General features: G+C 49.7%; 10 protein-coding genes across 10 annotated transcripts; 4 read left to right on the top strand and 6 right to left on the bottom strand. All coding sequences in view use genetic code 12, as the record gives it.

Moving 5' to 3' along the window:
* Window positions 1-30: 30 nt before the first annotated feature.
* On the bottom strand, window positions 31-1,206 carry DIURU_002190 (uncharacterized protein; the record flags this gene model as incomplete). The annotated part of the gene is made up of 1 exon (XM_034154815.1): window positions 31-1,206. One exon carries the CDS (start codon window positions 1,204-1,206, stop codon window positions 31-33), a length of 1,176 nt encoding a protein of 391 aa, XP_034012885.1.
* Window positions 1,207-3,463: 2,257 nt separating this feature from the next.
* DIURU_002189 (uncharacterized protein) lies at window positions 3,464-6,706 on the bottom strand (the record flags this gene model as incomplete). The annotated part of the gene is made up of 1 exon (XM_034154813.1): window positions 3,464-6,706. One exon carries the CDS (start codon window positions 6,704-6,706, stop codon window positions 3,464-3,466), a length of 3,243 nt encoding a protein of 1,080 aa, XP_034012884.1.
* A 390-nt stretch (window positions 6,707-7,096) lies between these two features.
* DIURU_002188 (iron-sulfur cluster assembly protein) lies at window positions 7,097-7,699 on the top strand (the record flags this gene model as incomplete). The annotated part of the gene is made up of 1 exon (XM_034154812.1): window positions 7,097-7,699. The coding sequence occupies one exon, from the start codon at window positions 7,097-7,099 to the stop codon at window positions 7,697-7,699; it is 603 nt and encodes a 200-aa protein (XP_034012883.1).
* A 210-nt stretch (window positions 7,700-7,909) lies between these two features.
* On the bottom strand, window positions 7,910-9,133 carry DIURU_002187 (uncharacterized protein; the record flags this gene model as incomplete). The annotated part of the gene is made up of 1 exon (XM_034154811.1): window positions 7,910-9,133. One exon carries the CDS (start codon window positions 9,131-9,133, stop codon window positions 7,910-7,912), a length of 1,224 nt encoding a protein of 407 aa, XP_034012882.1.
* A 1,186-nt stretch (window positions 9,134-10,319) lies between these two features.
* DIURU_002186 (uncharacterized protein) lies at window positions 10,320-11,456 on the top strand (the record flags this gene model as incomplete). Its single annotated transcript, XM_034154810.1, has 1 exon — window positions 10,320-11,456. One exon carries the CDS (start codon window positions 10,320-10,322, stop codon window positions 11,454-11,456), a length of 1,137 nt encoding a protein of 378 aa, XP_034012881.1.
* Window positions 11,457-11,554: 98 nt separating this feature from the next.
* DIURU_002185 (U6 snRNA complex subunit) lies at window positions 11,555-12,013 on the bottom strand (the record flags this gene model as incomplete). The annotated part of the gene is made up of 1 exon (XM_034154809.1): window positions 11,555-12,013. One exon carries the CDS (start codon window positions 12,011-12,013, stop codon window positions 11,555-11,557), a length of 459 nt encoding a protein of 152 aa, XP_034012880.1.
* Window positions 12,014-12,850: 837 nt separating this feature from the next.
* Window positions 12,851-14,635, top strand: YPS7 (putative aspartic endopeptidase; the record flags this gene model as incomplete). Its single annotated transcript, XM_034154808.1, has 1 exon — window positions 12,851-14,635. The coding sequence occupies one exon, from the start codon at window positions 12,851-12,853 to the stop codon at window positions 14,633-14,635; it is 1,785 nt and encodes a 594-aa protein (XP_034012879.1).
* A 46-nt stretch (window positions 14,636-14,681) lies between these two features.
* On the bottom strand, window positions 14,682-18,029 carry DIURU_002183 (phosphatidylinositol-3-/phosphoinositide 5-phosphatase; the record flags this gene model as incomplete). The annotated part of the gene is made up of 1 exon (XM_034154807.1): window positions 14,682-18,029. One exon carries the CDS (start codon window positions 18,027-18,029, stop codon window positions 14,682-14,684), a length of 3,348 nt encoding a protein of 1,115 aa, XP_034012878.1.
* Window positions 18,030-19,080: 1,051 nt separating this feature from the next.
* DIT1 (Dit1p) lies at window positions 19,081-20,502 on the bottom strand (the record flags this gene model as incomplete). Its single annotated transcript, XM_034154806.1, has 1 exon — window positions 19,081-20,502. One exon carries the CDS (start codon window positions 20,500-20,502, stop codon window positions 19,081-19,083), a length of 1,422 nt encoding a protein of 473 aa, XP_034012877.1.
* A 920-nt stretch (window positions 20,503-21,422) lies between these two features.
* On the top strand, window positions 21,423-22,961 carry DIURU_002181 (uncharacterized protein; the record flags this gene model as incomplete). The annotated part of the gene is made up of 1 exon (XM_034154805.1): window positions 21,423-22,961. One exon carries the CDS (start codon window positions 21,423-21,425, stop codon window positions 22,959-22,961), a length of 1,539 nt encoding a protein of 512 aa, XP_034012876.1.
* Window positions 22,962-23,153: the final 192 nt, after the last annotated feature.

Genomic DNA, 23,153 nt, shown 5'->3' with positions numbered 1-23,153 from the left:
AGAATTCTTATCTAAAGAACTAGTCAACATCTAGATCGAGACAATGTTTTCGGCGTCAGTGTAGTTGACGTCAGAGATCAACACTTGGTTAGTGTCGTGGTTGACGGTGATGTAAGCACTGCGCAAGAAGGTGTCACCGAGGATGTAAGTGCCACCGCTGGAGCCTTGGATACCGAAGATGAAACGGCCAGTAGGGTTGCCGTTGTCGTCGGTCTCGGGGATGGCCAAGTCGGCGTACGACACCTTGATTTCGGTGTCGTTGAACCAGTACGACACGTACTTGTCCGAAGGAGGGTTGGACTCGATGTAGAAGGTGCCAGACCAGTCGGCGTAGACACCAGGCACGCTTAACGCGTTGACAGTGTCGTAGGGGAGGAAGGTCAAGGTGGTACCGGTGTCCAAGATGGCCTCAACGGAGCCAGCAGAGTTTCCGTCAGAAGTGGAGATCTTCGAGACCGTGATGGAGTCAAAGCGGGCGTCGTCGTCACTGGTACTGGGGGTGATGGTGGCCACAGGACCCTTCACCTTGGCAAGATCACGACCACCGAAGGTAACGGTACCAGTGGCAGTGCCAAGCTTGTTCAAGTAGTACGAGTACGAGTTGGACTTGATGTAGCCTTCGTCCTTCAACTTTTGGGTGAAGTTGGGGTACGTCTTGTGGGTCAGGTAGTAGCCGGCTTCGTTAATCTCCTTGCCAACACCAAGGATCCCTGGGATATAGCCAGAGGTCAATCTGACGTCAGTGGCCAACGCCCATTGCAAGTCCTTGACTTCGACACCGTTGTCAAGCCACACCGACGAGGTGCCAAAGCTACCCCGGACGGTCAGCCGGTCACCGTAGGCAATGCCGAAAGACTGGCCGTTCTTGGTGAAGCCCTTGGTGTCCTTCAATTGCTTAGCGTCAACCCACAAGTCGGCAGAACCAGTGTCCAACACCACTTGCAACTTTTGGTTTTCGTCAATGACCCCCAAGTCAATCAAGTAGGTGTCACCATCGGCGAAGATCTTGACGTCCTGGTCCGACAGGTTCGACTCTACCTTGCTGTCGTTCGCCGTAGGGTCAGATTTGCCAAGAGGGTGGTGAGGGTGCACCAACTTGGGTTGCGATTTCTTGTTCAAGGTGAACGAAAGAGGCTGGGGAGCTTTGTCTCTCACCACCAACGCGGCAGCGAGCGAGATCAAGAAGGGGTAGGCAATGTGAACCATTGTGGGAGTGAGTTGTTAATGAAGATGAAAGACGACCGGACCATCGCCTTTTATAATTGATTTCTTCAGTGCCTTAGCTTCAATTGGCTCTAACATTCTCCCCTGCTCTATCGAGCCCGCTCCATTGTGGAGAAGATAGCGTCGCAGTGTGGCGGCCCTGCGTCTTGTGGCCGACGCCCGCTTTATTTTTGCACCCATTGTTTTCGAGCCTGTGGCCAGGCAGCCGCACGCTCGTGTGGCACTAGCGTCGTAAACGACAACTAAACATCTATCGAACATCGCTAACCTCGTATTTACTGACTCGTGCAATTGATTGCATTGGTAAGGTCGTGATGTCGTGTTAAACGGGTTTATGTCAATGCGCACCGCTTGACATTGACATGTCTTGGCTTATTTAGAACCGTTATGCGCGACGTAAACCAGTACCGATCCGCACACAGGGCTCCTCAACCGTGGCCTTATCACTGAAACGGCTCGTCTATTACCGGCTAAAATTTCCCCCTTCGGTTGCCATATGCCACAGGAGATATCCATTGTTGAAATTACCAGCAAAAAAGACCTCACCCACCACCACAAGTAGATCAAACCCACCACCACCCCCTTCAAGCCATTGTTTTGAAACTGTGGAATCATCAATTTGGACTGGGAGTCCCGAGTCCAACTTACTAATGTTGTCCTTCCCGAGTCTGGTCCAATCCATCGCGAAAGAACCTCGATGTAAATGGGAGCTTGCTGATAAGGGTCCAGCTTACAATTCTTCAAGGACCAGTGGTTCATATATGCCTACATGAGATTGATTTCCACCATCGTTTGATGCAAGCTTACCCATTCTAGTCAGGTCGGAATCAATCTCAAAAAGATCTTTCACGTGGTGTGAGTGGTAGGGTTCAAGCAGTTGCTGCTCCTTATCATGCCAAAGCCCAAGGAATGTTTGGTTTGGTGGAAAATCACGCAAGCTGGCTGAGTGAAAGTCGTCGGGCATTATGAAATTAAAGAAGGCCGCTTAATTATATTGTTAGCCTTAGATGTTAGCCTTAGACAAAATTCGATGGTAATAACTTGAGGGTGACCACCAATATATAGCAATCAATCGTCGACATAAACTATGAACGACGGCGATAAACATTCGCTCTCAGCCATTGCCAATGTTTCTCTTAGCCGCCCTTTTGCTTCCATCCTCTTGCATCTAATTACGATCTCAATACGACGATCAGCGATACTCTGAAAATCTAATTGCAATCAACCTCCGAAGTGAGGATGAATCGTTAGTCCAATTATACAATCCGATTCACACCTTTCTAGGATTTATCAAAAATTTCTGAAAATGTAGTTCGACTTGAAACGTCGTGTATACCACGATTGAAAAATAAGACAACGCAAATCATAAACCAAGCCTGCGCGTTCACTCAATGGAGGTGCTACGATATATGGAGCTCTATTATGGAGAAGCGGCTCACATCTAGGGTATAGTAGACAATATAATGGGCGAGGGGCACGCGATTGAGAGAGGGAGTCCAGATTAGTTCCAGCCGTACACTACCAGCTCAACTCCGTTTGAGAACTTAACTGGCAATTGGAAGCAAATTCGTGACCATTTAGACTTTTGACCTTGGTCACTCCTAATCCTCATACCATCTCCATTATTTTTCGACAGCATGGCTAACGACCACCAGATCGACCGACTCGTCACGGTCACTATTCTTGAACAAATCCCCAGACCATACTCTTGTGGGTGGTTCGAGTGCCCCACAGCAGATCATGTGTACGACAACATCATTGACTTCAGAAAGCACTTGTATACTCATTTCTTTTTTGATGAGCCAGTGTTCCTGAAGGGCATTAATTCGAAGGTTGACAGTGCCTGGGGCCACTGCACTTGTGGGTTTAGCGGTCCTGCGATACACTGGGTGGGACACATTTACGACAATTGCTGCTTCTACCAATTATGGTAATATCAGCGGATTAGTACCAAGAAAGCTTTGAAGCGGTTATTATTCGTAGTATTTGAATTTAAGGGTTCTTCGATGCACTATCCAAGCGTAATAGACTTGTAGTTGAATCGAGTAATCTAATACCATTTGGTATTCCTCGAACGCTTGTTACCTGGAGAAAGACAACTACACCTGTGTGTGATTGGCTGAAATTCTTCACCTACTTCTAGTTATACATGCAATCTATTGAAACCGATGCTTAGGCAATGGTCACTAGGTTACTAGAATTGGATAATGAGCCTGTTTGGCTTTAGTATAAAGTTCGTCTAATCCACAACGAGAGTCGTCAAAAGCACCTTGTAATTAACGTCAAACGTTTTAAGCTCAGGTAAATCGCCGCTACCTTTAACATACCAGTCCATAACGTGGCGAGAAAATGGCATCACCGGGAATGGAGGTTGCTTTGACGGGACAATATTGCGGGGGTCGCTGAAATCATAATTCTTGGTGTCCATAGTGGTCGTGAAAGTGAATACACGAGGGGTAGGATTTTCAAGCACGTAGCGAAGGTGAGCATTTTCTCCATCTCTCTTTGTGCTGAGAAGTACCCGAGGATCCAGCATGGGTAAGTTCACCTCCCACTCTCGCGTGGTGTGTTCGTTGACGATTTCTCTGCCCTTCTTCCTCCAGAACACTTTGGCAGTGGTGAACACCAGGACCGTGCGATGGCTAAACCCTGTTTTTGATGTGGTGGTGAAGTCCTGAGTTAAACCTTTGGTTTCTCCAACGATTTCAAGCGAGATCTCATTATTTGATTGTCGAATATCAAAGGTAGTTTTAACAATCTCGACATCATCAACGGGGGTAACTTGAAGTCGAGCTTGCCATAATCGAGAAACAAGTGGGAGCCCTAGTTGCGTAGTGTCGTCGTTGATGATAAATGATGACGGCATATAAGTTTCATCATCTTCGCCATATCGAGGAACAATGCTGTATTTGATTTCATGCGCAAACAGGGGTATCAAGGGCATTTCGTATGAGGCAAGGTCGTGCTCCAGCGTAATACCCTCCACACTGATTTCTGAGGAGATCTGGATTTGCACCGTAGCATCAGTAGGAGTAGCAATACGTGTTACAGGGTTTTGCACTTGAACGAACAACTTACGGACCAATTCAATCGAACCGTCACCAGCGATTGACTCGCTAAGGTCAAGCAGCTCATCATCTTTGTGCCCTTCCCAGTATACTCGGATTCTCAAATCCTTATCAAATTCGTGCTCCAGCGTCACAGCAATGCGAGGAGCCAATAGAACTGAGCCTTCAAACTTATGGGTGCTGGGGTGCTGGAAGTTGATCTTGAAATCGAGGTTAACCGTTTCACCGATCACTATATCACCAATGTCTTTATTCACAGCATCTATGGTAATCTTAGGTTGTAGCGGTTTGACAGTAATTTGTGACCAGTTAGCATCAGACGTACGCACGTTTTTGACGCCATCTTTGCCGTAAAACTTCAGGTATGATTGGTGTTTGTTGAAATCGCCAATGTTCTGATTGGAGGTGACCACCGCTTGTCCCAATGTGAGAGTAGCGTCGGTGGCTACGGAGGTGACTTTGAAAGTGCCCAGTTTCTCCGGACAAAACACGTAGTGAAGCACCACAGAATCTTTACCCAGAAGCAGAAGATTAGCGGTTCCGTTTTCCACGATTTGTGGGAGAGTTTGGGTAGCCGAGGCGTCATTTTTCACAAGTATTTCACCACCAGTGTATTCTGCAGTCACATGGTTCACCACAAGCAGAACAGGTACATTCACTACCAGCTGAAGGTATTGCAAATCAACATTAGGAGTGAGGGTAATCTGGATCACACAAGTATCGTACATGAACGTGTGGTGAGCTAGAGACTGGTTGACAATGTCCACGTCCACCTTAACCAAGTCGACTGGACTGACCGCGACTTTTGTCGCTTCAGAAATGTTCACACTCAACGGAGTGCCGTGGCCACCTCTTGTGCCCGGAAGCTTAAGCAATTCCACGATTTTCTTGGCCCCACTTTCATTGACCACAAGCTTTTCTCGCATAAGCCCTGCGAGATCGCTATTATCATCAACATAAGCAATTGACTTGCGGTAGAGATCCTGAGCCTTGGTCTTGGCTGAGGTGTGGTTGGCTAAAAGCCAGTGGAGATACAGCAATGTTGTCCCTCTGGGGTCTATTTGCTTCTTGAACGAGTCCCTCGAAGCACTCTCAATTGCTTTCGTCAAAAGCCGGCGCCGGTACTCCTCAATGTCAGTCTCATAACCGACCATATAATCTCTAACTTCGATGCCATCAAGCAGAAGCTGGGCCACAAGATTATAGGCGTGAAGATAAGCAAATACAGGGTCGGTGAACACATCCATCTGGGTAGTAGAGTCGAGAGCATAGCGCATACCTCCATAGAACGGGACAAGATTATCGTCACCTTTCAAGAGGCCAATAGCCCCTGCCTCCACCAAATAGTCAGCTAAGAGCTCATACTGAGTGGCTGTCCAATATTGGCACTGTCGCGTCGCCAGCGTCACGTTATCGCCATATTGGGAGCGGGTGATGTCGTTGCAAATCTTGATGTGCACGGCATGCTTCTTGAGCGCAGTTTCAGGGTTGCCGACAGCAAGATAGCCTCTAAAGATGTGGAAGGCGGCTATGTCTAGAAGCCGTCGAAACAGTGCGTAGACAATAATATCGTGGCTGGTCAACGGATAGTCAGCAGCAAATTTACCGGCAAAACACTCGGATATAATTTCCACAAGCGTGTTGTATCCGTTCTCAAGGTGTTTGATGGCCAACGACCATTTGGGGGTCATGTAGTATTGAGCCAAGATACCTTGTTTGAAAAGGTTACGTGTTTCAAGAAACTTGGGTGTAAGAACAATCTCGGTGTCGAACTCGTTGGTTTTCATATTGTAAAACTTGCTGTTGCGATTTTGCACTTTCGCCAATTTCTTCCCGTAGAATGACAGAGCCCATTGAGGGAAACACGAATTGATCACTCTCATTACTTTAGGCACGGCGGTGGCACTGGGGACAAAGAAGACAGCGTCATCGGGGAGGTGGGTGAGGCTCTGAAGTACTTGGAGCCGTTGACGATCCTCAGCCTCCCTGCCGTCTCCCGAACACACCATAACAACAATCTGCGACCCCAACTCCACCAATTGCTTGCGGAGAGCGAGGAGATGGTCGGCCCACCAGATTTCGTCGTGGTCGGAGGTAAAATGTACTGCGAGGAGAAACACCATAGGGATGGCGTTGCAGTACTTTTCAAGCCATTTCTCCAGCAATATGCCGTTGGGAAACAAGTCCAGATCAGGATCCAAAGGAGAAGCTGACGCTGTCTCGAGATCTGGCTGGTTGAGGTCGTCCACAAACGACACGATCACGCCGTCGTGACTCCACACACGGTTGTCGACATTGCTGTGCTCGGCAGTGGTGACAATGGATGTTTTGAATGGTTCCGGAAGGCTTGGGTCCAAATATATCTTGATCAAAGGCGCTAGCCTTTGCAAAAGCCGTTGCGGGTATCGGTCCATAAGCGGCGCTAACACGGACACAGTGCGACTTGATCCGATAAGACAATGGCACAGACACCAAAAAGATAAATTACTCCATTACCGTTAATTTTACTAATCTCAAAAATCTAGTTTGTAATTCGAGTATTTATGAAAGTATTCCTCTAAATATTCCATTCATATATTTTATCTTCATCTGATTTTATCTTGCGACTTACCGTATTGGCACGACAAATGGTTTGATACTCGATAAAGTTTTGATTTGATGTAATTTACAAGTTATACTTGTGGCTAATGACAATTTAATTCGAGTTATTTGAGACTATTTGTGGAGTAAGAGGTGCATGTGACCTACTCTACTTAGATATCACCTCCGTTATCGGTGCGAATCTTACAAATCACTCCCACTCCATGGCTGAAGCGATCAACGCAAACCCCACCGTCTTCGACGTGTCGGAGCTCCCCACACGATTAGCCACTCATGACGATAAAGGTGTTGAGCACCGCAACCAGCAGTTTTTGAAGAACATGGCCCAGTTGACGCTTGGCCCCGTGAACGGGTCTCTCGATGCCCCCCTCACTGCCCCTGGTCTCAGCGATGACGATAGCGATAGTGACGGTGACGACGCTAAAGAGACTATTGACGAACAGGAAATCTTCGACTTGATCCTGCTGATCTCTGACCCTGAACACCCGCTTTCGTTAGCTCAGTTAGCTGTGGTCAACCTCCAGGATATCAAGGTTACCCACGGTACCATTTCCGAAGTGCTTATTAAGATTACTCCCACCATCACCCACTGCTCGTTGGCGACGTTAATTGGTCTTGGCATCAGAGTCCGGCTCGAACGGTGCTTGCCACCTCGGTTCAGAATCCGTATTCTTATTAAGGAAGGCACTCATCAACTGGAGAACCAGGTGAACAAACAGTTGAACGATAAGGAACGGGTGGCTGCTGCTTGTGAGAATAACCAGTTGTTGTCGGTGATCAGCCAGATGCTTTCCACCTGCAAGTAAGCTGGAACTACAGTGCTATGATTAGACCTGTTTACTGAGCCCATATTCTGAGTACTTTGATCAATTCCGGAATCTACCACAATTGAAACAAAGCCTCAGATAGTTGAAAAATGAGGCCCTCACTATACGTGGCCTATACTTAGTTAATGATCCAAGACGGATACTACAATATAATAGGTAGAAGGGGATATTAGTGTATTAGCGAGTGTATTAAGGCGAGTAGAGCAAGTTCAGCGACTTCACCATAGCGTAGTCCATGATCATCAGACTGATATCGACGATGACAAAACGGAACACTTTCTTCTTCAAGAATTCGAGGAACCGCACCAACTTGGTATTACTCATCTTGGGGTCCTTCGTCTCCGAAAGCGTCTTGAGAATTGTCTCGGTAATTTGATAAAGCTTCATAAGCTGGAGATAGTATTCAAACTTCTGTTTGCGGTTCTCGCGCTTCTGTTCTGCCAGAAGGTGCACCGCGTGCCCCGCGACCAACCGGTGGTCGTCGAGCGACAGAAGTACCAGCAGCCGTCGCCGCAGTCCATGCAGCGACGCCCCGCTGGCGGTGGTGGCGACCAGGTTGCGGTTCAGGTACCCGCCCAGGGTGGTGGAGCTGATCAGCAGTGCCAGCTCGCGGTTCTTCTTCAATTTGGAGTAGATCTTAGTCTTTGAAAGTAAGTTATTGAGCTTATCGTCGTCGACCACAGTGGCGTCCAGTGCTGCCAGCGACGGTGATGCTGACGACGACGGTACCAGCGAAGGCGCCAGGCTCTGGTGGCCTAGGAGGGTCAGGAAGCGTTTGCGGGAGTTGATGATCTCGCGCGAAAGTGCCAGCACTCGCTTCGGGTTGTTGGTGGTGTGGATGGGCGACGCCAGCAGCTTTTGCAGCGCCAGTCGCAGCGTCTTACCTGGTGACGGCGTCGCTGGCGGCGTCACTTCCTGGGCAGCGGGGGCCGCCGAGTCGTTTTCGTGCTCTTTCTCGTGGAGAACCAGCTCCGCCGAGTAAAGCAGCATCAGCAGCGACCGCCGCGACGGCATGTCGTAGAAGTTGTAGGCTTGCAACAACTTTTCGTAGTACAGGAGCGTCTGTTCCTCGCTCATGTCGGTGGCGGTGCCCACGAGCTCCTGCTCGAGCCACTGGTTAATCTCCACAAGCATTGTTGTTTTCACCTTAACATCTTTGATATTGATATCGTCACGGAGCCAGATATCGGGAGGGAACGCGATATTGGGTAAAAGCTCCACCGGCGGCCGGGCTGCGACCTCGGGGTGAGGCACGCCCTGCTCGTCCAACACCGTGTCGTCGAGGTTGAGCACGATGGAGAGGAAACGACACATAATCACGTACCGCTTCAGGTCGATGGGGATGGCAAGCAGAAGTCGCTGGAACGGGCGCAGCAACTCGTGCTCGATGTCAATGGGGGCGGCGGTCATCATGGTGGGGACAGTGCCAGGGGGCGGCACGCGAGGACTTGCGGACAAGGTGGGGAGGGATTGCTAGTAGCAGCACGGTATACACAGGCTCAGCCTAGGCTATTTTTGAGGTGGTGTTTCCTGGCAAGGGCAGTCCACGAGACGGTTGCGACCTGTTGACAAAAGTAGACGGCGAAGGGTGGTCAAACACGACGCCCTTTTTTCGTTTATTTTTTCCCGTCGCACCTGGTGTTCGTGACTGTGTGCAGGAGAACATGGCTGCAAGCCACGCGAGGGGAGTGATAAATATGGCGGTGAGGGGGCTCGATTGAGGCGGAACAATAGGGCCCAGCAAATTTAAGGTTGGCGTAGCCAGTCTAAATTGCGGTTTAGCAGTGTGGAGAAGGGGCCCCCCGTCCCCGGGTACTGCAGGCGGCGCGCCACCTGCCTGGGGTCGCGTCTCTTTTTCTTGGGACGGGAACGGCGAACCTCGTGTTGTCTATCATATTGTGCCTATCGGTAATGCACCTTAAATGAAAGCGTTAAACTTTAAATACGGGGAAATGGCTCCGAAATGACGTGTGCCACATAAAAGCGAAATGGCACCAAGGACTGGACTTAAACAGACTTCAGAGAGGTTCAAAGTCGCGGCGAGGGTCGTCTCCCTAACCGGGGTGATGTAATTTCGGTGCGTCGCCACCTGCCACCGTTGACGTCAAATTGAGGGCATGCAGAGTACGGCGAACGACCAGCCAGACACAGCCCACTACCACTGGCAACAGATGTATTACTTAAAGCGGACGGCGACAGATGGCAACGTTTCAGGCACCCGTCATCCTATCAAAGTAACTGTGGGGGATGTCGTCACGAGGGCACGTGAGCCAGTCCCTCTCCTATCTTTTTCATCCATAGCGAAAAAAAAAAAAAAGTAAGTCCGTCACGTACCTGGAAAATCTAGCTGTAAGCCAAGACCACCCCCACATTTCATACATCTTCAGACTTTACCTCTTCAACAATTTCATTCAAATTCTACTCAAATTTTCATGCCATTTTCCATCAGTAATTGCCTCGGCCCCGGCAGTCCGCGGAGGGGCAAATTTCCGCACTCATCTACGTTTGCGGTCAGGTCGACCCTTCGGTGCGTCTGCTCCGAAAACCACCGCTTGTACCGCCCAACCCACCCCCGATTGGCACACACACAACGGGCGCGATGTTCCAGACGAAGAAGCCCCGTTTCAACTTGGACCTCGTGTTCAACGAGCTCCTGAACATCCCCCAGATCTCCGGGTACTGCTACATCGAGTTATACATCCACGACTCGACGCTGTACCGCAGCTGGCTCCACGCCACTTCAAGAGGCACCCATTTCACCAAGGACCAAGGCTCGTCGAGTGTCCACGGGTCCCATATCCATGTGGTAACTTCAAAGAAGAAGATCCACAACTTCCGGGTGGCCTTCCACGAGAATATCAACTGCAACTTGAAGTTCAAGTACAACCGGTCGCTGAACATGTTGGGCAACAAGTACTTGCAGTTGCGCGTGTTCTACGTGCCCCACCACGACTCGCTGGACTCTACGGTGATTGGTAAGCTCGACGTCAACTTGACGGAGTATTTGAACTTTGAAGGACCGCAAACGTCGAAATACTTGCTTAAAGAGCTGAAAGTTAACTCGATCTTGTCGCTTTCCGTCCAGTTTAAGGAGCTTGACCCCGCTCAAGAGTTCCACACCGCGTTGACGGTGACGGAGAACCGCCAACAAGTGACGCTGCCCCTCGCCACTAACGGTAGAGGCGTCACTCATCGCAATACTCAGTATAATCTTCCACAATTCGACCGCAAACACGTGTTTGGCGGTCTTGATAACGTCATCGCCCCGGGACTGCCGCTGTCGCTGAAACAACTGGACAACTCCATTGATAATGCTTCTGAAACTAGCAATAAGCTGTCGTCACACAATATCCCCAATATCCTCAAGGGACACAAGGATCAGGGTAACAGCCAGACCCAGGCCCAGCCGGCGTTATCGCAAACACTGCCGCTGACGCAAGTGGGGTCGGATAACGTGCTTACTATGGACCCCATCGTGCTGCACTTATACAACCGGGTATTGGAAAGCACCTGGGACCCTGCCCTCAAACCGTTGCTCAACTACAATCCTGAAAAGACAGTGAAGGACATCTTTGACGGCAAAGACCCCGACGATCACATCAAGGAGTACGACGATTACACCACTGACGACGACCACAGCAGCTACCGCAACATGAACGGGCTCATCTCCGAGACGAAGCTCCGCGACAACTTGAAGCTGTGGCAGGTGGCTGCCCCCGCCCAGGAGGCGAGATGACACTCTAATTTTTCTACGACAACTTTTACTTTTTGACTATAATACACTTTTTTCCCTTTTTTTTTTGTATTTCGTATCTCGTGATTAATAATACATTCTTAGACCTGCTGGTGCTGTTGGTGGCCCTGGCTGTGGCTGTGGGAGTGGTTGTGTTGGCCGTGGCCTTGCTGACCGTGGTGGCCTTGACCGTGGTGGCCGCCTTGGTGGTGGCCTTGGCCTTGTTGGTTGTAACGACGGTTATTGTAGCCGCCACGACCACCCTGCTGGTTGTAGCGACGGTTGTGGCCTTGGTTGCCACCATTGTTAAACCCACGGCGCTTGTTGTTGCGGTTGCGCTGTTCCATGTTGATCAAGTTCTGTTCCTTGGCCATGTCCATGATCTCCTCTGGTAACCGGAGATACTTGATGTGAATGCCTCTGATGTACACCTCGGGCAACTGGCAGAACTTGTCGCCGTGGGCCAGCAGCTGGACGACCTGTTTCAACGTCAAGTTCATCCACGAGTCGCAGTTGATCAACTCGCCGTTGTAGGTCTCGCCGTTCTTGAGCTCGACCATGATCGGCTTCGTCTTGGCCGACGTTAGCAAGTATAACGGTAACTGGATGTTAGTAACGGTCGCAATGAAGGGTGAATGGCGGTGGTTTGCCACCGTTTCAGACGCTGGTTTCACTTACCATTTGTGGGTTTGGCGTCGGCTCCCGCAGTGAATTTTTTTTGCGTGCGAACCCAGCAACACCAAGGAGACACAGTTGGAGAGGATGGTAGGATCGAGGATAATGATGATTAAGGAGGGTTAGCTTTCCTATTTATGAATTACTGTTTGTGTGGTATGAATTGTGTTTAAGCCCTCTTGATTATCAATCGGTCACAACTAGAGTTTAACTCCAAGAAACGTGACAACATCTAGAACCACAATTTACGTTCATTCTATCATAGTCGTTTGGGAGTGTTTCCTTGTGTCCATTGAGTTTATCCATCACCTCGCCTTGAATGAATTACACTTAAGTTTAGTCACAACGGTCTACTAAGTAACCATTCCCCTTTTCGTACTGACCGACTGCCCTCAATGCGTGGCGCAAATTATGGTAGGGCCAGGCTATTTTAAGTAACCAGTGCAAAACTCCTATAAAAATTGAACTCTCCAAGGTGGTAAGGGTAAGAGAAATGACACGGATGACAAGCTATGCACTACCAATCAGCACCATCAAATTACACCTCTCATAGCCCTACTCTGCCTCTGTACTTCCCCTCTTCGCCAGCTATCTTGAACCCTGGGGCTGTGGCTCTCGGCGCGAATACCACGATCGGGCGCGATCGCAGGGCACTTATTCTCACCTCCTCATCGGCGTCTATCCCATATCACCACTGCTGTCATTCGGTCAAACCTGGCAGTATGTTTATAGCGCCACTTATCACGCTACTATCGGCGATTGTGCCATTTGCATTACTGGATTCTACGTCCACGGCATTTGTCGATAACCCGTTACTGATCAGTTTCCATGGCGACGATGATGACTACTATAACGTCGGTGTTGACGTTGGCGGCCGTCCGTTTGAAGTCCGTTTAGACATCAACCAGCCCGAGCTCTGGGTGATGGACGAGCGCCTGTTCCCGCACTGCTCCGATGTCCAGAACTGGTGGAGTTCGGTCGACTCTCAGTACCCGCTGCTGATCCCAGAAACCGTCACCACCGAGGCGTTGTATACTGCTGGGGCGTGTCTTGATCAGCCTGGATACCAGCCGCCAGCACTGATGGCGTCGCCGTTAGTGGCTCAGACTAATGGTGCTGCGGTTAACGTCCCCTACATCGCCTCTACTAATGCGCTGGGGGTGTGGGCTACCGATAAGGTGGGGATCAATTTCACTAATGGACTGGTGGCTCGGTGGCTGAATTTTACTTTTATTGATGTGAAAGAACTGTCACTACTATACGGAGGGTTTGGCCTCGCTACTAACCCCAGAGGCCTGGGGCTTTTAACATCATTACAACAACTGCGCTTTATTAAACTGCCAGGTTATCTGTTGTGGTTTGGCAACACTACGCGTTATAATGTCAATGTTACCACTCAAAAATACGGTTATATCATTCCCGGGGTGGTGGACCCACTGCGGTACGTGGGCACTTTGTACCTGTTTCCTGTTGTCGGTCACAAGGGTTTCCGCTACCCTCAAGAGCAAAACTACGATAATTCTGTGGTGGGTAATTTGAACCTCCCCATCGTCGTGTTGGACAACTTGGAGCTCCTCAACCCCAAAGACGGCCTGGTGCTGTTCATCTCCAACACCAACGTCGCCCCCTTCCCCGTGGCGTTAAGTCTGCGGCTGATCTTCTCATTTTTACCCAACCTGATTCTCATCGATTTAGCCATCCAGACCAACGCCTACTACCTGGCCGACGTCAGCCGCTGGCTTGTTGGTTGCGAGGCGATCAGAAACGCCCAGGCGCGTATTCGCTTCAAGTTTAACGACTTGGAGATCACGATGCCCCTTGAAAATTTGATTGAAAACGCCATCTTTGGCGGCAAGCAGCTTAAATTCCAGGACGACCAGAGCGCGTGTACCCTTCTCGTGTTGTCACTGGACCGCAACGGCGCCGCTTCTCTCGGCTTACCCTTCCTCGAGCACGTGTACATGGTGATGGACAATGAGGCCGGCCACGTCGCCCTCGCTCAGCGCCAGGAAGCCACTGAAGACGATAACCCCGCGCGTGTGGCTGATGATGCTGCTGCCAGAGGTAACAGTACCGATAACGCTACGGCTCCTGATAACGCCAACGCTCGTGCCGCCACTCCTTCATCTTCTCTAAGCAAATCAAGCACTACACGTACGGCTGCCTCAGCCGCCTACATTGAGAACGGGTTCATCCCCTACGCCGAGCTGGTGACCACCGATACCTCGTACGTGTTCACTTACTCTCAGGTGAACTCGCTCGTCATTGATGCTCTGCAAGTGCCAGCACGGTTCCTGGGGGCGCTTGTCAGCGATGGTGCCTACATCATCACTGGCTACTACGCCACAGGGCTGGGTGTCAGTACAGTGAACACTAACCCAGCGGAACTGCTGAGTAGCCGTGGTGAGGGTAGTGGCAATAGTGGCACTGTGGGAGCCACTCGAGCGGTGAGCATGGCTGCGGTGTGGACGGTTATGGGGTTCTTGGGGGTTATTTGCATGATATAAACGAAATACGACGTAATGAGCCAAAAAATTACCTCTAAAAATTAGGTTACTTTGGCACTAAAGGTTGCCAGTCCAGCATGGTCTTCTGTGGTGCGGCGTTGCGCGGAGCTGGCGGCGGCGGCGCCTGGGTCTTGTTGCCGTTAGTCAGCGCCGGTTGCTCGGTTGGTTCAGCTTCCTTGTGGAGCTTATCGCCATGAAGAGCGTCGGGCTTCTTGGGCTTCAACGGCGCCTTGGGTGACACCTTGGCCGGTTCCTGAGGCGATACTACCTTGGGACTACCAGTAGCAGCAGTAGTAGCCTTGTCACTAGCAGTATTGGTAGCGGTAGGGGTTTGTGGTCTCGGAGACGGCAGCGACGAGTTCGCCGGCACAAGTGGGGCACTGTTAAAGAGGATAGCACTGCCCGCAGGGGGAAGGCGACGCGGAGGTGGCGGCGGCGGGTTGGCAGTGTCGGTATTGGTAGAAGCGTTGGTGGTAGTGGGAGCATTAGTGGCAAGCGGCGACAGCGAGCGTGCTGGCGACCGAGCCGGCGACAACGGCGTTACCGAGAGCAAATCGGGAGGAAGCTTGCGCACTGGTGCCAGCCCCACTTGACGGGGCGGCGGCGGCGGCGGTCCGGGACTGGTAGTGGCAGAATTTATCGGTAAGTTCATGTCCATTAGGGCATCGTTAGTGAATTGCGATGAGACCAGGGCCAGGTCGGAGGCACCGCCGAAATCGACCAAATCTTGCACACCGATAGGAGCATGCGACAGCTTCCATTCGGAAGTATATTTCTTGCGCAATTCCAGTTTGACCTTGTCGTCGATGAACGCACAGCGGACTTTGAAACCACCATACACTGGTTTGTGGTCACTGATAAAGATATCCATCACCAGATTGTAGAAAGTGTTTTCAATGTCATGCTTCTTGCCATACTTTTTGGGGGAGAGCCAGAGTACTCTATCGGTCCACGATGGTACTCGCTGCTTCTCCAGAGTATCGTAGTTGCTCGTCCCCTTATCGAACTTGTAGGTAGGGAAGAACTTGATTTGCCCTTCCAGGAACCCGTAGAACGCCCCCTTATGAGCCATTTCTCGACAAAGCTGATCTTCTCTGATTAATTCATCCCAGGCGCCAACGTCCACTAACCCACGACACTCGATATTAGGTAAGTCAATGCGGTAGTTAAGATCACCAAACCAAAGGATATGATCATGGTCGGAGATGGTATAGTTGCGGGTGAAACGAAGACCTTTGAAAATTGTTAAGAAATCATTATACCGTTCCAAAGTCGCCGCAGTACCGGCGGCTAAATGCGATGTTAAGAGGGCAAACAGTGTCGCCCCGTACTTGAACCGGACGGCACAGCCACCTTTATTAGCGGTCATCCCGCCCAAACCGGTCTTCTTGGAGCCACCGGCGACTTGAGTCACTTGGTCCACTTCCAGCTGTTTGACAAATAAGAAAATCGCCATCAGCGCAATCAGTTCCGTACGAAGCAACACGTACTTCGAACCTAACTGGTCGCCGATAATCCGCGCCCATTTGGCCGCCCGGACATTATCACCGCTGAAGACGACACCAGCGTTAAGCTCAATGATTTCTTGTAACCCAATCCCGTAGATCTCTGGTTCCACCCCTGCTTGTTCGGGAGGAAAAAGCCAAGCTCGAAGGTCGGCCCTTTCAGGTTCTTTACCATTCAAATTATAGGTACCAGTGAAAATGTTAACGTCACGGTATGAGGTAAAGCGAGACAGGACGCCGTCCAATTTGGCAGCGACAAACTCAAGCATGGGGTCGTAGATACGCACCTTGCGAGAGCTACGATCCACCCCCAACATCGTGTCCATCGTCTGCTGCCGCTTACCATCAACAAACGTGTTTTGGTACATTCTCAGTACCGATTTGGTGACATCAGAAAGAGCACCAGCGAGGTTCATCTTCCCCAGTCGAGTAAACGACAGCTTCAAGGCGTTGGTCCCGGTATAGATCATCGAGATAGCATCACCATTGTCGGCCCACAAGTTGTTGTGGCGCGGTTGCAATTCTTGGGCACTGTGGCGCAGCCCCATCTCCCGCAAAAAGACATCAACCACCGCTAACAGGATCACTTGTTGGATCAAATTGGTCCGATCTAAGCAATCAAGACAGTTAGTACGGAAAATCCCGTCCTGACTGGTGATGGTCTTACCCAGATGGATATCCCATTCGTACCAGCCAAACTGTTTCATCAGCTGTTTAAGTAACGGAAGGATTCTTGTAGCAGCAGCAAACCCTTGCTGTTTGGTTTCAGCGTGGAAATCCCACTCAGTGTACTCAAGCTCGTCGAAGAGCAGGCAGTGCTTGAGGAGTTTGCGGAATCGATCCAGCACTTGAACTTCCGCCAGCTTAGTGAATGATAAGAGGTTGACGATATGACAGATGCCGTAGGTATCGATGATCTTTTCAAAGTGCAGGTTGAAAGCCCCCTGGGACGCCTCCACACTGCGATGCACGGTGATCTTGGGGTTGATAAGCGTCGAGTCTTGTTCCCAGAATGCGGGTACCGACCCCCGGATTTGTGTGTAGGAGTAGATCAGCTGGTCTGAGGCCATGATGTATTCGGTTTCGACGAAGTTGGCCACGTTACCGGCATCGTCAATACCTCTAGCATTGAACCGAGTACCGGCACGACGCCACAGCTGCTTGGAGATGATGGTCATGGTGATCCCACTCAGTCTCACGGTCTTAGCAAACCCTCTGATGGCCAGAGTGAGGAAGCGGTTATCACTGAGAATTTGCTGAGTGTCTTCGTCCATATTGCCGCGGAACTTGAGAAGCTCCTTCATCATGAAATGGTTCCACATGAAATCAGGGGCCATCGTTGTGGTCATAGAATTAGCAGGGTGTTCCAGTTTCAGGTGGAATTTTGTCTTGTCGATCCCCCGAGTCTGAAGCCTCAGTGTCAAGTCAAAGTCATTGGAAAAGTAGAACAGACCATTACTCAAAAGCTTTTGCATATCAGAACATGGGTGGTCGATGACGTCGTTGGCACTGTTGGACCCAGTGGTGGCACCACCGGTGGCGATGTCCCAAAAGTCCCATTTATCGTTGGTGACACAGGCAAACTCCACCAGGTAGATGCGGTCCACCGTCTCATAGGGGACAGGCAGAGCCACTCCCTTTATGGCACCGGTAACCACGGCCATGAAGATCTCATCCTCGACTTGGATAAGCCCCAAACAGCCATAGACCTCGTGTCTCAGAAGCGGCCTCCACCCTTGGTCCTTAGTGATCTGGGAATTGGGGACGACGTCCACCACTACCACTGGCTGAGTGGAGTCGCGGGCGTTGTCCACTGCTCGGATCACTAACCCGTGGCTGTCGCCCGAAAGTGCTAGCGCCCGTGGCTGCTTCTGGTAGAGCACTTTCATGCCCGCTTGTGGTCGTGAAAGCAACAGCCAGTTCGCACGACGTGGAAACCGCACCGCGACCCAGCGACACCACACGACGACAAACCGCACGATAGTAAGTCTGAAACCCATGTGATAAGGGTTTATTGTGAAATCATCAAGTTGTCAGTTGACGATTTTATTGATATTAAAGTGAAATCTATCGTTGCTTTTTTATCGGTGGGTACCTGGGGTATTCCACGGATGAGCCGATATTTCAGGCTTGGCAATAGGTTGGATAGTGTTTTGGCAAGGCCTGAACCTAGATGGCACCAGAAAATGACTAAAGCGGTTTGCAAAGCAATTAGTGGCAGCAATGTGAAATTTCATATTGTTAAAGTACCAAGTTTGTGGATGCACACAAGCAAATGCCGATTTTTCAATTTAGAACGCTATATTAGGGTTGTACATTGTTGGGTCCAAGCGATATTGTGATTTGGATGATGAATAACTCGACTGAGATGCAATTTCATCAATCAAAAGAGAATCCCGACGGCACTTCTATTTTGAGTCGAACGCTGAAATTGTTTTCAACAAAATTTCCAGGCTTGCAGTGACTGCACACAAGTGAAGCGTCAAGTGTGGAACTTTTAGGATCAGGTGCTCTCACGGGTTGGGTGGTTTTGCTCTGTACTTAAAGATTAGCCAAATTTTTCAGTACTCTTCTAGTCTGTTCGATCTCATCACATGAATTTATAATTTTCTCGTGAAGCCGGTCTAGTATAGTGGTTAGTACGGTTCGTTGTGGCGACACAACCCCGAACAAACCCAGGTTCGATTCCTGGGGCCGGCACGTCTTCTTTTTCGTTTTATATTTGATCAGTCTTAGTTCTCTTTCGCTAGTTCTTCATGTATATTGCTTTTTGTTGTGGGTCTCGTATTTACGTCGGTTATACGCACAATAAGATATTAAATAATTACCTCTAGACAATTGAATTTACAACTAATCAAAAATTAAGTGGTATTCTAGAAGATATTAAATAATTACCTCTAGACAATTGAATTTACAACTAATCAAAAATTAAGTGGTATTCTAGGTCAACTTGAAACGGAACATGCGTTCTTTTTCTTCCCAGCTGGCAACCCCGACCCCGTGTTCAACACCTTCATGGACGTGACAGCTTTTCACCACGTAGAATTTCTCGGTGTGTTCAAACTGGACAATGGCATTGTGCCAGGGGGTGGGCACGTGTAAGAGGTCCAGCGTTTCCGGCTGTCTGAAGTCTTCAATCAGTCTGATCACCAGGCAATCCTTCAACAACCGTACTGCGAATTTGGGACCAGAGTTGTTGTGAGAGTGGATCGACAACCGGAGGTGGAATGGGAACATCAATTCCACAAGATTGGAGTAGGCATCGTTGCGTTTGATCATTTCAAACGATACTCTCAGCACCACCTTCTTGAACTGTTTGCGAGAGAGATCGGTGACACTGGGGTGTTGGGCCAAGTCTTCAGTCATAAACTTCAGGAACCCGCGATACAACGCGAGGCGGGGGTGGCCTGGGGTATCAATATCTCTTTGCAACTCGCCGCAGTCCAGGTCACACAGCTTCATCAAGATCTTGCGGCACAATTCCAGCTTGGCCACCAAGTTCGTCTTCAAGTGGTGGGGCAATTCCACTTGATCCACCAACGATTCATCAAATTCTTCGGGGTCAAACAAGTCCACCAACGACCGGAACCCAATCCCGTCGCTTTCGTCCATCTCCTGGTAGAGATTTTTGAGCGCCTCAGAATAGACGTCCACGTCCTCATCGTCAACACCAATGCAATCTGAAAATACGTGTCCATCAGACACGATCCAGATCTTCATGCCAGGCGTATATATCTCGCGAACCGACTTGACGAACTGAACAAGGCGATCAAGCGCCAACTCTTCACCTTTATCGGGTAAACCGCCAGCAACCTTATCCCGGTTCAGCGACTTGCAAGGGAAGGCAGGAAGCACTGCTTCAACCGGGAGATTCCGTTCAACAAAGTGGCGCACCACCAGCTCGAAATAAGCCCGACCGACATCCCATTTGTCACCGGGAGCAGTGTTCTTGAGCTGAACCTCATAGAGATCAGCAATCTTCCGAACGACAGCGTCTGTTTGGGCGTCAACTGAAGCAACAGTGGGTACAGAGGCAATCGACAACATCAACCCGATGAAATAGAGGTCGAAGGGGTCAGTGACGTCGCCTTTGGTGACCACACCGAGGCGCAACCCATCGTCACGCTCCACTTCCCAAGCGACAAAGGGAGAGGCAGTTAAGCAACGCTTGTAGCCACCAAAGCTGTGGGTTTCGTCAGCAGCATCGACGACTTGGGACCACTCCACGTGGACGCCATGGTAGTGCTTGGAGATCACTTCGCGGTCACCATCGCGAACATAGACAGAGACGATACGTTGGAATAACGCATTCAGCTCGGACTTGGCAGCGGACGCGAGAGTAGGGTTTTCGGACACAGTCATGGTAGACGGATGATAACTGCCACTATTGGGATCATGGCGTTTATATACATCACATCGATCGTACGGCTTCCGACTCCGCTACGCCCCAGTGGAAATTATATCCGTGTCTGTGCATTACAACGATGTTGAATTTGCTCAGATAACGATGTCCTACCAAATAAAGTCAAGTAACGTCAATAAGCGGTTGTTGGAACGTTTTGCCCAAAGATAGATTTGGTAACTCGTTCACGATTTCCTACACTATATTTAACTTTGACGTCGGCAATGGCTGTCACCTAAACTCCGGGTGCCTCAAACGTTATGATTAACGCAATACGGTTGGCGAAAAATAAAGCCGGCTATTGTGTCTCCCACTGCGGTGAAATTTGCTCACCTCGTTACCACTAAAACAAGAGATGATATTCACCATGCGATGATGCCTACCACGCGGGTAATACCTCCCCCTTTTCGATAATGGCGCCATTGTAGAAGTGGTTGGTCCTCTGATCTAACTATTATCACGAGCCACAACTAAAAAGAAACCTTCCCCAACGATAATTTTAGTGGCTGGTTACAAAAGTTCGGTTGCAACTAGCGCCTGCACGAAAGTCAATCTCTTGCATTGTTCTCCTGCAAGGGTGTACTCAACATGGTAATTGAAAGTACTCAGGCCTCCGGACACGGCACTCTTTGGAGGTCACCTGCGCCATTGCCTACTGCTGCTGCGGTTACCATGTCAATTCAACAATAGCTCCCTAAAATCAAACTAAATTCACGCACCCTGCTAAAACTACTTGCTATGTTGCACGGCGCAGGGCCCTGCTCCTGTCTGTAACTTAATGCGCAGAGAAACTGGACCACATACTCTGGAGGAAACCCGACCCGAAAAAGTAATAAAAGTGCCAACGTAGCCTTAGTTGGCTCAGTTCTCTTCAGGTGACATGGCCTCCTTAGAAAGATCAAGTACGAAGTCGATCCCTCCAGCTGCTCTCTTGCATATATCTCCTCTTTCGTCAACTCCTTCATCTCCTGATCCATTAGCATCACCGAAACTGCTTTTTCCTTCATCTCCTTCTGCCCTTGGACCTCCTAAAAATGATTTGCCGCCCCCTTCTCGTCCGTCTTCTCCCCCGCCCTATTCAGTTATCGATGGCTACCAACGGGTAGTTATCATCATTTTGGTGTGTGCTGCTGGTTTTTTAGGTCCAGTTGCAGGTAATATCTACGTGCCTCTATTAGCTCGCTTTCAAACAGTGTTTAACGCCTCTGCCGTGGCTATCAACGGCACAGTATCGGCATTTATGGGGGTATTTGCGATTGCACCCATTGTGTGGGGGGTTTTTGCTGATCGCTACGGACGCAAACCAAGCTATTTTCTTCTGTTAGGTATATTTGTCCTTGCTCTGATTTTGTTAGCATCTCTCCCACCTAAATTGGCTACGCTCTATGTACTTCGAGTATTCCAATCGATTGGAGCTTCTGCAGTGATGTCCATCGGTGCTGCCACTATGGCCGACATCATTGAGCCACGCTTAAGAGGGACGTATATCGCGTATTTCATGCTTGGTCCTCAACTGGGTCCTATTCTTGGTCCGATCTTATCATTGGTGGCATCCAATGGTAATTGGCGGTGGGTTTTTGGTATTTTGGCCATTGCTGGGGGTATCATTTACATCTCAATCATTGTGTGGTTACCTGAGACAAACCGGAGTATCGTTGGTAACGGTTATGGCATCCGCATCAAGTTACTCAATCGCATTGAGTTATTCCATCCAGCCTCATTCACTGACCGACCTCCCCAGCCTCCTAAGCAATTCCTTCGGGCAATTACTTACCCCCCTGTTCTCATTTGTGCTTTGATCAGTGGTTTATTATTTGCTTCATTTTACGGGGTGATGGTCAAAACCGCATTCGTCTTACGCGACGTCTATGGATTCAATACCCTCCAAGTATCATTACTGTACCTTTGTCCCGGAGCTTCCCTTATGATTGGATCAATCTCTTCGGGGAGAATCTCTGATCGGATTCAAGCTAAAAAAGGACAAGAACACCTTCACGAAAAGCGGCTTATTTTGACGGTGCCAGGGTTAGTTCTACAAATGTGTGCGGTAATTTCGTGGGGGTGGTTGGTCCATTTGCGAGTTCATGTTGCCACAGTCATTATGTTTTTGTTCTTTGTGGGGTTTGGAACTACTTGGGTATTGACGATTTGCACTGCTTACCTTACCCAGTGTGCTGGTGGTCGTCCAGCTACAAAAGTTGCCTTGGCTAATGCTTTCCGCAATGCTGGCGCTGCCATTGCTGCCGCTGTTATTGAGCCATTGGTGCGTATAATGGGCTTACTGTGGTGCTTCACTGGATTAGGACTCACTGGTTTGATTTCACTAGCCATGATTGCCGCTTTAGCTAAATGGCGAAAGACCTGGAAAGAAAAATTTGAACTTGCTGAAAGGAGAGCGCAGATAAGCATGAAAACGTGAAGAATCCATACAATATTTCAGATATATGGAATACACCCTTTCGTGATAACGTAGCACCGGAACAACGCCGTTAAGCCGCGAACATACGTCTCATCTAGCTCCTCAATCGATGCTTCGTGGGTCACACATTCTGTCGTGTAAAATGCTAGCTTCCAGATCGGAGTTATTGAGGAACGACTCCGATGCTGGTCG

Source organism: Diutina rugosa (genome assembly GCF_008704595.1).
Source record: "Diutina rugosa strain CBS 613 chromosome Unknown scaffold6_size315584, whole genome shotgun sequence".
NCBI classification, from domain to species: Eukaryota; Fungi; Ascomycota; class Pichiomycetes; order Serinales; family Debaryomycetaceae; genus Diutina; species Diutina rugosa.
This window is presented reverse-complemented; position numbering and strand designations above follow the sequence as displayed.